The 15,121-nt window shown below is 52.1% G+C and overlaps 2 protein-coding genes across 2 annotated transcripts; one reads left to right on the top strand and one right to left on the bottom strand.

Annotated features, from left to right (window-relative positions):
* Nucleotides 1-787: 787 nt before the first annotated feature.
* Nucleotides 788-1,747, bottom strand: LOC148052435 (olfactory receptor 14C36-like). Its single transcript, XM_087730130.1, has one exon. The coding sequence runs from the start codon at nucleotides 1,745-1,747 to the stop codon at nucleotides 788-790; it is 960 nt and encodes a 319-aa protein (XP_087586256.1).
* A 5,103-nt stretch (nucleotides 1,748-6,850) lies between these two features.
* LOC148052434 (ubiquitin carboxyl-terminal hydrolase 42-like) lies at nucleotides 6,851-10,784 on the top strand. The gene is made up of 6 exons (XM_087730129.1): nucleotides 6,851-6,902; nucleotides 7,733-7,843; nucleotides 8,010-8,076; nucleotides 9,902-10,118; nucleotides 10,409-10,549; nucleotides 10,668-10,784. The coding sequence occupies exons 1-6, from the start codon at nucleotides 6,851-6,853 to the stop codon at nucleotides 10,782-10,784; spliced, it is 705 nt and encodes a 234-aa protein (XP_087586255.1).
* The last annotated feature ends 4,337 nt before the right edge of the window (nucleotides 10,785-15,121 follow it).

Here is a 15,121-nt window from a genome sequence, read left to right as displayed (position 1 = left end):
CTGGATGTGGCAGGTGCTTGAAGGGACTGTGGTGCTTTTCCAAGGACAGTAGGTGTGTTCATTAGGGCCCGAGGGTGACAAGAATCACTCTCCAGTCTTCCTTTTTTTGTACCTGCTTGGTGCCCACTGCCTCCCCTGGGACTGCAGAGTCCTCGTTCCCCTACAGATCCCTGGGTTTAGCACTTGCCCTTTGGGCAACTCCATTGTGGGGGACCTCTCACTTTGTGGGGCTCATGTCACTGCCCACCCCAAGCACACGCTGTCCAGGGAGATGCCCCAGGCTCCCCAGGCAACTCCAGACTCCCATCCTTAAGGACATCGCCTGCCATATCTGGAAGCCCTGGGATGTGTCCCCCACGTGGGACAGCCCTGCATACGTACCTCGGTGACCATTCACCATCTCCACTGTAACTAGAAACTTGAATCCAAACCTTGCTCTCTAACAGGTCGCAACATGACATTGAGCTCTTTGCTCCTGAGTCCAGGGAGCAACAGGCGCTTTTGGGGTGCAGTTGCTCATGACCACTCTTGGCAACAGCTTTGGAAGAGAAGTCGAGGCTTCAGGCACTGCACTGGGGAGAAGCCATTTATTAAAGAGCTGCTATGAGAGAGTCAGCGCTGACCCAGTGGTAGCCATACATAAATACGTGCTACAGGCAAGACAGAGAAAGCGCAATGAAGCAATAATGATAATGATGATAATGATAATTATACTTATAAACATAGTGATATTAATGATAACAGAAAACCTCACAAAGTGAAGTCCTAGAATGGTTTACCATGGGAGTTATTTGTGGAGACAGAAGGGAAGTTTATGCCTCCAGAAAAAAGCCCTTGAAATCACTTTCCTCAAGACGTCTTTGAGCTCCTGGTTCCTCATGCTGTAGATGAGCGGGTTCATTGCTGGAGACACCACTGAGTACAGCACTGCCATCAACAGATCCAGGGATTGGGAGGAGATGGAGGGGGACTTCAGGTAGGCAAACATTACAGTGCTGACAAACAGGGAGACCACGGTCAGGTGAGGGAGGCACGTGGAAAAGGCTTTGTGCTGTCCCTGCTCAGAGGGGATCCTCAGCACGGCCCTGAAGATCTGCACATAGGACACCACAATGAAAACATAACACCCAAAGACTAAACAGGCACTAACCACAAGAAGCCCCACTTCCCTGAGGTCGGCATCTGAGCAGGAGAGCTTGAGGATCTGAGGGATCTCACAGAAGAACTGGTCCAGGACATTGCCTTGGCAGAGGGGTAGGGAAAATGTATTGGCCGTGTGCAGGAGAGAGTTGAGAAACCCACTGGCCCAGGCAGCTGCTGCCATGTGGACACAAGCTCTGCTGCCCAGCAGGGTCCCGTAGTGCAGGGGTTTGCAGATGGCCACGTAGCGGTCATAGGCCATGACAGTTAGGAGACAATACTCTGCTGAAATGAAGAAGATTAAAAAAAAGAGCTGTGCAGCACATCCCAAGTAGGAGATGGCCTTGGTGTCCCACAGGGAATTGGCCATGACTTTGGGGAGAGTGGTGGAGATGGAGGCCAGGTCGAGGAGGGAGAGGTTGAGGAGGAAGAAGTACATGGGGGTGTGGAGGCAGTGGTCGCAGGCTATGGCGGTGATGATGAGGCCGTTGCCCAGGAGGGCAGCCAGGTAGATGGCCAGGAAGAGCCAGAAGTGCAAGAGCTGCAGCTCCCGTGTGTCTGCCAATGCCAGGAGGAGGAACTGGGTGATGGAGCTGTCATTGGGCATTTGCTTCCCCTGGGCATTGGGCACTGTCCAAAAAGGAATAGACAGCGACAAGTTAGGAGAATCTTCTCTCGAAAATCACGTACTATTTCTCATTGAAATCCCCCTCCCTGAGCTGAATGAGGAACGAGTCAGCTCAGTCCCCAACCCTGTCAACTGAATGACATGGTGCCTCACAGTTGTAAATACAGCTTGGACACCTAGTTCCCATGAAGACACCTCCATTGAAGGACCCCCAGTCATAATTAGAAGAGAAGCTGACCTGCAGCCCCACCTCAACCCCAGAGAACAAGAGCATCACTGACAGGGAGGGAATCAAGGAAGGATACTGCTACGCTCCAAAAAAAAAAAAAAAAACGAAGCAAGGAGAGGAAGGCAGAGAGGCATGCAGGGAAGCCTTCTCCATACCCAGCTGTGCTCTCCACCTCACAGACACAAGCACACATCAATATTAATTGTAGGACCCGTGTGCTTCTTTTCGGGAGGTCCAGCTGTGGAGGAGGTAACTCCTGCCCTGGACCCTGGGGCCATAGGGACAGAGGCTCTTCTGGGTGGGAGAGGAGACCAGGGAGTTGCTCCAGGGAAGGCATCTGCAGTGCAGGGGATGGCAGAGAGGTGCCTGAATCCCCACCTTCCCATGGCACTTCTGGGAGCAGATCCCTTTCACTCCCTGCCCACGTCTCTGGTGCTGGGAGCTGTCCCTGCCAGGGGCTGGTTCTCTGTCCCCACATCTCCTCCCTGTCTGTGCTCAAACAGCCAGTCCCCCCCACTGTGTGCTCAGCTCTGCCCTGCAGACCCCTCCTGGCAGCAGGGCACTGTCCAGGGGCATCTCTGTGCCTGCAGGGGCTGAGGAGCAGCTCAGACAAGTGCTAATCAGAACTGGGGTCTCCATGCCTTTTCCACAAGGCAGAAGGAAATTCTCATCTCCCACTGCCCACCCAGCCACCTTCTCCTTCGGGTAAATGCTGCCTCAATGTCCTTCTTCAAAAGGACCCTCTGCAAATGTCCTGGGGGTGATCTGGAGCTGTGAGCAGCCCTGGCCCATGCAGCACCCTCTCAACAGCAGAACCTGACGAGGGTTGCTGCTTCCACCCACAGCTTCTCCCTAGATTGCCATGAGCAGCTCGCTGGGCAGGCTGAGAGCTGACCCTGGCAGGCGGCAGGGTCCCTGCCCCAGCACAGAATCACTGCTCTGGAGGACACCCCTCTCCATTGCACCAACCACGGGATGTGCCAGCTCTAGGAGATCCCTCCAGGATACTCAAGTGCATTGCCCTGCAGCCAGAGCCTTACCGTGTCAAGGGCTGTGGAGATTTCTGCTCCCATGAGCTCTGTGCACCTTCCCACTCACGTCTGCCTTTAACCTCTCTCTAGCTGGCTCCTCACCCCTCGGTGCCTGCAGGCAGCACCCTCAGCCCTGCTGCGCTTTGCAGAGGAGCTGCTCCTGGGCAGAGCTGTCTCTCTGCAGGGCTGCCCACTTGCCAGGAGCTCCCTCCAGCCCAGGAGCCCAGCCCAGCTCAGCAGCAGAGGCCCAGCCCAAGGCAGCACTTTCTCTGCCCCTCTGGGCTCCCTCCAGGTGTCCCTGGGGCTCCAGGGGAACCTGCTGTGAAACAGAATGAAGCAACCACTGATGTTCCCTCCCACAGCTGGGGAGAGACACTCCTTTCCAGCTGTGTCATTTCTGTCAGAGTTAGGTCTAAGAATCGCCTTCTTTTGTTCGGGTATGAGACCAGTCACCCAGACAGGGACAGGGCAGCTGCTCACTTTAATGGCCAAATACCGGCCTGTGGTGCTAGCTCAGATGCCAAAGCTGCCCAGCACAAGGGCATCTGACGAGGGCATCTTAGGACCTATCGGACAGCAATCCCCGTTCAGAGCTGGTCACTAACAGACACCTCTAATGGCATCTCAGACAGATTTGGGGCTTAGGAGCAAGCTACTGAATGCCACCACTGCAGGGAAGCAGTGCCTGTCCCACGTCTAGCCGTTAGATGCATGGGGCAGTGCATGAGTACGAGGCACACCACAGCAGGGTCTCCACTCATGTGCCAACACTTTCAAATGCTGCTGAATCTTCTTACCCCCATCCTTTGTTCACCTCCTTGATGGTACAATCAAGGAACAGGTGAATGATTTTCACAGCGTGCCTGGATAACAGGATGTCCACAGTCAAGGATATTTTCAGCAGCAACCTGTCCTTCTTGGCGATCAGCTTCACCTCCACCACAGCCTCTCTGGGCTGCAGTGACATTGCAGACAGCAAAGCCCTCTCCTGCCAGGGCCGCACAGTCCAAACCTGTTTCTCTCTGGCATTGGGGAGCACAGGGTTTGCTCACCTTGTGGGCCCCTCATTTCATCCTCACATTGCCATCTGCCATCCACGCCAGCATGTCTCTGCTCTGAAGCAAAGTCTTTGCTTGCACAGGATCTTGGGCGCAAGATCTGTGACAAGTCTGAGGTTGGCCCTGGTGGCACCAAGCTGAGGGGCTGCAGCCCAGATGTGCACCAATGGCCTCAGCCTGGGGCACAGACAGGAGGGGATGGAGCCCTGTGTGCTGTCACAGAGCTGTGACATTGATGTAAATACCTGCTGAGGTGTGGTGGGGCAGGTCAGAAAGCTTGAGGTGCTGTGATGGATGGATACAGACTCTTCAGAAGAGACAGCTGGGGAAGATCAGGAGGGGGATGCCCTCAGTGGGAGGGAGCTGCCTGGATGGATGGAGGTCCCCTATGGGATGGGCAGCAGATTGGGTGAGCTCTTGTGGGTGGGGGTCACAGGAGAGACCAGTTAGGGAGACATTGTGGTAGGAGCTAAATAGCTGGAAGCAGGTGAGGAAGAGGACAAAGTCTTACTTAAGCAATGGGAGGAAGTCCATTGACCCCACATCACCCCCGGGGACTCTAATCACCCTGACGCTCACGAGAAGGCGAAACTGCAGGGTGCAAACAGTCCCAGAGGTTTCTTCTGGTTCCTGGGGCCAGCTTCTTAGCCCAGCTGCCAGATGGGCCAACAGAGGTGATGCTCACCTGGATCTGGTACTTGCAAACAGGGAAAAGTGGCTCAGGGATGTGAAATCCAGTGTCAGTCTGACCTGAGCTACGCTGTGGGCATACTGGTCTCCAGCCACAGCCATGGGCACAGCCATGCCTGGCCACGGACCTCGTTGGGTCTGACTCGCAGACTCACTTCCCAGCTTGAGCCATTATGGATGCACAATGGCACAACACCCTGTCCCTCCAAGTGCCAGGCTCCGGCCGATACACAAAGGCCCAGCACAGCCATGGCACCGCAGTGCTTGTAGAACCAGGCCCTGGAGGTGCTCACCAGGCCAGGGCCAAAGGTGGGCAGCTGGAGGGGAGTCCCTTGAACGCTTTCAAACAATCAAGGTTTGTAGCAAAATTAACCTGAATTACACCTGTGAAATTCAGCCGTATACGGACTGAAAAAGACCTCCTCTCTCCTTCTTCTTCTTTTCTTCTCATCACTTGGCTATATTTCAGAGGAGAGCAAATTGAAGAAGGTGATGCTTCTGGGTGCCAATGAGTGAAAGCGGGGAAGTGAGGCAACACACGCAAAATGATGGAAAAGTTTTGCTAGTTCAAAGCTCTTCTCTTCAGATCTCATCTCTGAAGCCTGAGATTCCCCCAGCTGTCTTGGCTGTGTCCCCTCCCAACTTCTTGCCCACTCCCAGCCTACTCACTGGCAGGGCAGCCTGGGAAACAGAAAAGGCCTTGACCCAGTGTCAGCACAGTTCAGCAATCGCTAAACCATCGTTGTGTTATCAATCTGTTTTCATCACAAATCCAAACCATAAAACCATACGAGCTACTATGATTAAAATTAACTCTATCCCAACCAAAACCAGTGGAGGACCAAAAGGGGAGGTGTTCCCAATACCTGTCTTCAGGGAGCTGGTCAAATGCCTTGTCTCTGATTCTCTAACCGTGGCTTAGATGCCTGGCTCCTCTTTAGAGCCTTTTCATGAATACCAACATTTAGGGAGCAACCTGGTCTGACCTCAGAGCTGGCCTTGCTGGGAGCTGCACAGTGGACTAGAGATCGCTTGAGCTGCTTTCTTCTCTGAATCTTCCCCTGAGCCTGATAGAGACACCCTCACCTTCAACTGAATCCCTTCTTCTAGGGCATACTGCAAGGCACAGGCTGCTGGTGGAAGTGTGGGTAGGAAAGAGAGTGCTGGGGGTCTCCAGCCTGGCCTCCTGCCCAAAGGGTAACTACCACCAACCCCGTGGTCAGGCTGGTGGCACTTTTGGGAGCTGAGACCTGAAAACCTCCCAGGGTGGGGATCACAGAGGCACTCTGGGTGTCCTGCTGCAGTGCAGCACCACACTCGTAGGTTTTTTATTACTTTTCCTGTTGCCCTGTGTGAATCTCCCAAGAGGCAGTTTGCGGCTGTTGCCCATGCCATACCATTTCTGACAGCACAAGAGAGGTTTTTTCCATCATCTCTCTAGGCAGACGTAGGACGCTGTTGGGTGTTCCTCAGGACGCCCTTCAGCAGCAGGCTCAAGAGGCTCCGTTCCCTCACTGTCTCCACACAGCTCATGTAATTAGGCCCCTAACACCATCCCTGTTGCCCTTGTCTCGATCCTCTCCAGCTTCTGCCCATTCCTCCAGAACTGGGAGACCACTGGCTTGTATGGCATCCATGGTCATGCCCCGGCCCTTTTGCTCAGGGCCACTCCTCACCCAGTCAGGTTGCAGCCCACACTGCTGCAGGGTTATTCTGTCCTTGGTGCACAGCTTGTCCCTTCTCCTTGATCTTCGGGAGGGTTTTGGGGTTTTTTTTGGCCAAATCCGCAAGTGTGCCTGGGTCCCTCTGGACTGGAGCTCTCTTGTGCCGGCATTTATGGTATGTTTGCAGATGGCTCATCCTCATTTGTGCTTCTACCAGGGTAACAGCACGAGGCATTGCAGGACACTACAGGTAAAGAAAAAGCAGGACTTGTTTACTGGAATGGCTGCCCAAGGCAGAAAGCATCACAAAACCCACATCAGAAACAACAAAGGAGGGCACAAACCCAGAAGAGGCTAGCCAGTGCAGAAAGGGCTAACAGGGTAGGCGGTTCTTTCTGGAGAGTATGAGGATGGTAAAAGATGAACTTGAGAGGAGGGCAAGAGGCAACCAGGACATGAAAGGTGAAGCAAAGGATGAGATCAGGGCTGTCTGGGGGTACCTGTGAGGCAGCCCTGTCCCAGATGGGAATGACTTCCACAGTCAGGGAGACCCTGAGTGCATTCCTTAACATTGACAACATGAAGGAGAAGGAACAACAGCATCGTTCAGGCTGGAAGGGAATTTGGGTGGTGTCTAGACTAACTTGCTGCTCCAAGCAGGGTCACACCAGGTTACTGAGGGGTTTGGTCCATTTGGGTGTTGAGAAGTTGCAGGGATGGAGCCAGAGCACAGCCTGGGAAACAACTTCCAGTGCTTGACTGTCCTCCTGTTGCAAAAGTTGCTCCCCATAGCTAACCTGACTCTCTCTTGTCTCAGCCCATTGCCTCTTGTCCTCCTGTCTTGCACCCCAGTGATGAGCCTGACTGTCTTCTTGAAACATCCCTGTGTCACCATAGGCAATGCCTCTCTTGCATTGTGTGGGGTCAAACCCTGGGAAAGTATTCTGCATGTGGCCTAACAAGTGCTGAGCAGAGGCGGAGAATCACTTCCCCTGCCTGTGCTCCTGCTCATACAGCCCAGGAGGCTCTTGGCCTTCCTTGCCGATAGCTCTTCTTTGGCCTAATGTAACCCAGGGACCACCAGAGCATTTAACACAGAGCTGCAACCCAGCCAGCAGCCCTGAGCCTATGCCACTGCAGGGGCTTAGTCCACTCCAGGACAGGCCTTTGGATCTGTCCTTGCTGGACACCATGAGGCTCCTGTTGGTCCATCCCTCCAACCTGTCTGTATCCTTCGGGATGGCTCGCTTGCTTGCTTCCTCCCTTCCGTCCTTCTTTCCCTCCCTCTTTAGGTGCGAAGCAAGGCTTCTGCATGATGTGTACCATGGAAGTGCACATCGAGGAGGTCCTGTCTTGCTCGGGCAGTGCCATCGAGCCTACGCCTGTGATCAATGAGCTTCCACGTGAGTCATTTCAGACGGTTTCATTTGGAGGTAGTTTGGATTTCTGACAAAGCCCGCGTCCAACTGCTTTTGCCGGGTTCATGTTAAGGAGGAGAGCTTTCAGAAGGGTAAGCCTTTCCTTTTTCTCTGAGATCAATGGGAAAACCTTCTTCTTTCTCCGGAATAGGAGACCATTTCCAGCTTGGCACCCAGGAAGACGCACATGAATTCTTCTACTACACCGTGGATGCCATGTAGAGCATGTTGAGCAGGTTGAGCAGAAGCAGCGAGTAAGCAGAAGCACATGACCGTTGAAACGTTCTCGAGCCCTTTTGACTCCTTGCTTTACAACCGCCACTGAAAACCTCTGTCCGGCCCTTTCCTAACAAGGAAAACTCGTGGAAGAGCTCACTCTCTGCCTTCCACCTTCTGAGCTCCGATTACCATTTCTTTCCAGCTGGGACACAACTTCTCAAGCTAGCACGCTCATTCATCAGGTCTTTGGAGGCTTTCTAAGATCCAGAGGTACTTTTTAAAAATATTTCCGTCCTTAGAATGACGCGTGGCTCTTCCTCTCTTTGTGGTAAACAGCTCCTAGCATGCGGCAGGAGGTCCGGTGCGTCTAAAGGCGTAGGTGTTGGTCCTTGAAATGGGCAGTTACTCTCCTTCCCTACCTGAGAAGCATTTCTCTTTGCTTCTTTTGCAGTAACGTGCTTGAGCTGCAAAGCCGTTTCCGACACCTACGAGACATTCCTTGATATTGCTTTGGATATCAAGGTGAGATGTTTTGAAATGGTGGTGCCAACTGTTTCAGGGCCCCTGCGGGGGGCCTAGTTTATCTCCAGTAAACTCTGTTGGCTTCCAGCTGTGGGCTGGTACCAGGCAAGAGCTTGGGGGTGGACGGGAAGGGAACTGGGCTTGTGTGCTCCTTCTGCGGAAGCCCTGCAAATGGTCTCTCTGGGCTGGGTGCTGGGTGTCAGCTGGGCAAAGAGTAAGGAAGGTATGGACAGCCATCGTGACACTGTCACACCACCCTGCTTGGGACTCCCTCGCTACGCGTCTGATTGATGCTGGAGGGATGGGTTTGATTGCTTTTGCTATTTTGAACCACGCCTACCACAGGAACTCTGCTACCGCCCAGGGGTAGCTGTTTATTGGGATAACGCTGGTACCACGCGGGTAGCTATTTCCTGGGGTTTTTGAGTTTCCAGGAACTTAGTGCTCTCCTTTCTTCCTCATCCAGGCAACCTCATCTGTCACTGGAGCTCTGGAAGACTTTGTCAAACCTGAGCAGCTGGATGGTGGAAATGGCTATAAATGTAGCAAGTAAGATTTCGGCCAGTGCCACCTTCCTAGCAGATACTGGGTTAGGGTATTGCATGTCTGGGAGCACTAGTTGTGTTTGGACTGAATTGAGAAACCCAGTCATGAGACAGCTTGGCTTTTTTTCTTTTTTTTTTCTTCCCCTACAACTAATCCACGCGAATCATCCAGAACTTGGAAAAGAATGCATTTGTTTCTAAGATGGGTATTTCTTTCCCCTTCTGCCTGAATACTTGGAAAGCTTGGATGAGAATTTTATTGCTGGCATTGTCTGCCCTGGAGGTGGTCAAGCTTCCTAGCTATGAAGTTGCCCACTGAACTAGCCCTATGGCCAGAAGGGAAAAGACATGTCCCATATGCAGTGGTGAGCCGAAGCAAGGCGGCAGCCCTGGACAGTGATTTGGCAACAGCAGCTTCCTCAAGAAAGCCATCAACAGTTTTGTTTCCAAGGCTTTTTGGATGCTTGCGTCTCTGTCCAGGAGACCTCAGTCCTCGGAGCAGCAGCAGCCCCCGCTGGCTCTCTCAACAGCGTCATGCCTAGTTCTTGTACTGTCAAGACTCCAGACTGCTGCTCTCCAAAGGGAGCCGCCCTAGCCCAAAGCTGCCTTCAGGGAGAGCATATGGACTTCAGGGGTCTGAAATGCAAGCGGGCATACGATAGTTGGGCAAAACAAGCCTGAACTCAACCCTACATGGATGGCGGGCGCAGCGGGGAGAAGACAGGTTGCAACAGCTGGGTCTGTGCTTGTTTTCCAGATGTGAACAGCTGGCCACTGCATCCAAGAGCCTTACAATACATCGTTCCTCCAATGTCCTGACAGTGTGCTTGAAGAGATTCGATGCTTTCTCTGGCAGAAAGATTAGCAAGGTATGGCCACAAGTGCACTGCAACTTTGTCTGCTTGGAAGGAGACCTCTCCGAAAGGAGAATCCTTTTGGAAGTTGTTACTGTCTACTTGCCCGATGGCTATCGAGTGAGTGCAGCCGTCTAAGAAAAAATCAATGCAATAGCTGCGCCTTGCTCTTTCCCTTGCGGTAAGAGGAAAGTCCCAATGTGAAGATAAGCACCTCCTGTGCTCCTAAAGAGCTGGTTTGGCTGCAAACAGTTTTCTGCCACTTCCATGATGAAATGGCAACCCCTGCTTTGGATGGGCCAAGAAGATCGATTTCTATACTTGTAGCCTGTGTTTGGTGACAAGGTTTTCTCAGGCTGCTTCCTAAAGACTCTCAAGGTAGTTTCTGAGTCTTCTTGGTCTCTCCTTAGGTTGTGCAGTACCCGGAATATTTGGACCTTGGCGCATACATGTCTCAAGCCCCTGGAGAACCGCTCCTCTATTCCTTGTATGCCGTCCTGGTACATGAAGGTTCCAGCTGTCAGACAGGACATTATTACTGCTTCGTAAAGGTAAAAGTCAACTTGGTGATGTGCATTGGGGTATTGTGTCCTTCAGCGGTGTCCAGTCTGTGTTTTTGTTTTAAAACCCCTGCAGTTCATCTGAAGATAGCCTTGCCTTTCTTTGCAGGCCAGCGATGGACGTTGGTACGAGATGAATGATGCCTCCGTACGTCTTTGTGACATCAAGACGGTACTCTGCCAGCGTGCCTATTTACTCTTCTATGCCAGGTACTGTCAAGTGTGAAAGGGTGCTCAGAATACACTCCCTCTCCCGTTCCTGATCTTCTTGTTGCTGTTCTCCTCCGGTGGGTTTTGCTTTCTGTCCTAGCAGAGAATGCCTCTTTGTCCAGCTGAGTTCTCTGTTCCGCAGTTTGCCAGGTCCTTTCTTCTCTCTCCTTGTCTGGCATTAAACAGCTGCGCTTGTGTAAATTGCTACCTGTCTGCTCCCTGAGACTGGCTAGCTGCGAAACGAGGCAAAATGGAGGTGCGAGAGGGTCTAAAGATGAGTCACTGCTCTGAAAGGGACAGGCATGGCTGGAAGCGCATGACCTAATTTCCAGTTTCTAGTTCTGGTTCAGTCTTCTGCGTGTCATATCAAGTGCTGCCGGAACGTGACAGGGGGAGACTGAAGCCACGAGGAGGCTGCAGCAACAACCCTAGCCTAAGATCCCTGTTGTTTCTCCAGGCACCATCCTTTGACCCCTGGAGCAGGCGATGAACGCCAAGAGACAAAGAGCACTTCCGAGGCCAAGCTGGGTCAAGTGCTGAAGAGTCCCTTTCCTGGAGGCATCGGGGGACGGAGAAATCAAGAAGGTGGAGAAAATGTGCAGAGGATGCGAGGGAAGAGAAAACCGTGGGACTCTGCAGGAACTCCCCCTCAGCACTGCGGCAGGAAGAGAGCGCGCTCTGACGCTGAGGAGGGGGAGAAGCCGAACAGAAGCCAGCCAGACTGTCCGCCTCCCAGGCGGAGGCACACTTGCCGCGCGGAAACGCAGCAGCGCGCTCACCGTCAGCTGGCGCGTGGCAGGGGGAACCTGCGCGGCTCTTCCCACAGGGAGAGAAACAGCCCTGGTGATGGCAAAAGCGCAGGAGGGGAAGGTGTGCGCGGCTTGAGCGGCCCCAGAGCAGGCTCGCATCCTGGTGCGGTAGGTGATCAGCAGCCGGGGAAATACTCACTTGAACAACGTGCGCTCCCACCAGCGCCAGTTCACCCAGAGTCTGCAGGCTCCTGCCAGGCAAATGGAAAACGAACGCGCAGGAAGAGGAAACAGTCCTGTGCAGAGGCGGGTGAAAGTGTGCCCGAAAGAAGGCGGCAAAAGACAGAAGCGCGCATTCTGGTGATCCAAAATTGAAAGAGAAAGAACGCAAGAAAGTGAAGGAGAAAGAGAAATCCAGAGAGAACTCTGGAGAGGAGGACTCACAAGTAAGCCACGTTTGCAGCATCACCAGGAAATGTTGACGTGTCCGATCGAAACAATAAAATTGCCATCTTAACCAAAGCCAGTCCTAAGTGGTGCTTCTGATTTCTGTAGAGAGTTTTGATACAAACATTCACGGATGTTTCTCCTCACCATCCGAATCTCCCCAAGGGAGAAACGGAGTATCCAGAGAGTCCCTGAAATGAAACTCAAGAGCAACAAAGTCACTATTAAGCAGGTATCCTTTCTTGCAGCGCTGGGCAGCACTGGGGATTCTCCACCACAAGTGCTCCAACGAGGTAAGGAAGTTTTAGAGAATATATCCGATACAATCATACATATTCATAGGATTTCTGGGAATTCATTTACATAAACATGAGATTTCCAGGAACTTATGAGCATATGTAAATATCCGATTCGCATGCGCGGTCACCTCTCGGGGTGGTCTTCAAGTGGTCTTTGGGGTCTTCCGATGAAGGCTCGTAGTCTTCTTCACTCTGCTCGCTGATCGACCCTTGCTTCTGCGCAAACTCAGTCCTAGGATCACGTAGACGTTGTCCTTGAAGACTGTTGTTGCCATTCTTCTGTTTCTTCCTACCTTCATGGTTCCGTGCATCCGTTCTCCCAAGGCCGAGTTGTCTGCAGCGAGATTATCCCGGAGCCCCCCTTATCTTAGAACTGTTCTTCTAGCTACGCCCTAAATCACATCAAACCGTAAGGTATTCACAACATCCTTAAATGACACCAGGGTGTCTTCTGATCTAATGAAGGGACTAAGGTATTTACAACATCCTTCTTGCTCTTGTGGTTTTTAACCCTTTCAATACCTCCCAGAGTCTGAGTGCCTTTCTTACCGGGATCATAACAGACCAGCCCCTGCTGGTGAAAACCTCTCTCAGCACCCTTGGACGCAGCCCCTCCAGCCCCATGGCCTGGGAAGGGTGTAGTTTGCTCAAGTGAGCCCTGGCTGCATCCCCAGCCACCGCTGGTTTTTCCCGCCCTGAGCCCTGCCTCAAAGCACAAAGGCCTGGGAGACCTCTCTGGTGGTAACTGAGGCAAAGAGGACATAGACTACCTCAGACCTACCTACCCCTACTCTTTCTAAATTCAGCACTAGTCCCACAGTATATCTCTGTGCCTTCTTCAGCTCTTCCTGAAGTACCAGCAGCTCATCTTGGTGCCTTTGAATTCCCTTTCAAGTTTCAATTCAGTTTTGATAAGGACCGTTGCTGTGCTTGTAGGACGTCGTCCTTGAAGACAAGATGTCCCCAGGCACACTGTGAAAATGATTGGTCTGTTCCTTGACTGTATCATCAAGGGAGCGAGTGAAGACCCCAGTGGGATGTGCTTTGAGTTCACGCAATGCCTGCAGCTGTTGGGTAGAGAAGGGACAGAGCTTGCCTCTCTGATGGCACCTGATGGCCGATGCCTCTGACTGACGGCATTAGTGTGTGGCACACAGGCACCAAATCCCACTCTCTGCGATGCCGTCTGGGGTGGCTGTAACGCACCCGCCCTGAATGGGAATTGCTTTCCTGGAGGTCCTGTGCTGTCCCTGCAAGCCCTGGCACCTCATGGAGCTCCGTGGGCCTGGATTTGAACATGAAAGTCAGCAGATTCCCTGAATGCTGTCAGGCAACGTGGGGCTGAACATGAGGCAACGGCCAATATCTCCACGTCAGTGGAGATCTCGTAAACACAGCAGAAGGAGGAGAGAGAGACGGAGTTCTCCCTATGGCACAGGACTCGAATCATTCAGATGAAGAACTCTATAAACTGCCCTGAGCGTCATGAGCAGGGACAGTTTCAAGGTCCAAAACTGATGGCAGAGCCCAAAGTCTCCTTTTCAGGGCCCAAAGCCTCCTTTTCAGGATCCAACCACTCCTGTTATGGTCCAAATGCTCACTTTAAGGCCCAAAGCCTCATTTTTAAGGTTCAAATTTTCACCTTAGAATCCAAAGCCTCATTTCTATGGCCCAAAGCCTCACTTTTAGGGATCAAAGGCTCATTTTAGGCTCCAAAGTCTCTTTTTAGGCTCCAAAGCCACATTTTTATGGTCCAAAGGCTCCCTTTCAGTTTGCAAATCTCCTTTTTAGACTCCAAAGCCACATTTTGACTTTCCAAAGCCTAATTTCAGGCTCCAAAAGCTCAGTTTTAGGATGCAGCTGTTTGTTTTGAGGGCCCAAGTTGCATCTGGAGTGTCCGTACCCTCATTTTCAGGGTTCAACCCCCTCTTTTAGGGCTCAAAGCTTCATTTTTAGAGTACAAAACCTTGATTCTAGGCTTGAAAGCCTCCTTTTGATGGTCCAAACCCTCATTTTCAGGGTCCAAACCCTCATTTACAATTTCCAAGCCTCACTTTTAAGATTCAAGGACTCATTGCAAGGGCCCACAGTGTCATTTTTAAGTCCCCAGGTCTGACTTTGAAGGTCCAAAGCCTCATTCCCAGACTCCAAAGCCTTCTTCATAGGGTCCAAAGGCTCATTTTTGGGCCCAAACCCTCAGTTTTAGCTTCTAAAGCCTCCTTTTCTGGGACCAAAGCCTCGCTTTCAGGACCCACGGCCTCATTTTTAGGATCCAGTCTGCAATTTGGACGGGGACCAAAGCCTCATTTTGACAGTCCAAATGCTCATTTGGTGGGTCCAAAGCCTCATTTGAGGGTCCAAACTCCTCATTTAGGCTACAAAGCCTCATTTGTTTCATGTCCCAAGCCTCATTTTGAAGCCTCCAAAGACCCAGGTTTAGAGTGGAAAGCCTTAGGTTGTGGTACCAAAGCATCATTTTAGGGCACCAAACCTGATTTCAGGGTTCAAAACCTCCATTTCATTTCCCAAGCCCCATTTTGAAGGCTCAAATCCTCCTTTGGAGGCTCCAAACTCTCATTTTTAGGCTCCAAAGCCCCCTTTGACAGCTCAAAGCTTTCACTGGGGTGCCCAAAGCCCTATAGTCAGGATCAAAGCTTCAGTTCTTGGGGCCACAGAGGAACTAATGGGTTTCCCTCGTTTTCACGGTCACAAGTGTCATTTGTAGCGTCTAGCCCATCCGTTCTAGTGCCCAAAGAGTCCTTCTGAAGGCCAAGATCATCATTTTTTTGTTCCAAACCTGTCCTTTATTACCCATAGCCTTTTGGGGAGTGCCACAGTTTACTTTTTACGGTTTACAC

Source organism: Nipponia nippon, unplaced genomic scaffold, assembly GCF_047370975.1.
Source record: "Nipponia nippon isolate SJK-2023a ecotype South Korea unplaced genomic scaffold, ASM4737097v1 scaffold_48, whole genome shotgun sequence".
Lineage (NCBI taxonomy): Eukaryota > Metazoa > Chordata > Aves > Pelecaniformes > Threskiornithidae > Nipponia > Nipponia nippon.
Note: the sequence above shows the minus strand (reverse complement) of the source record. Positions and strands in the feature narration are given on the sequence as shown.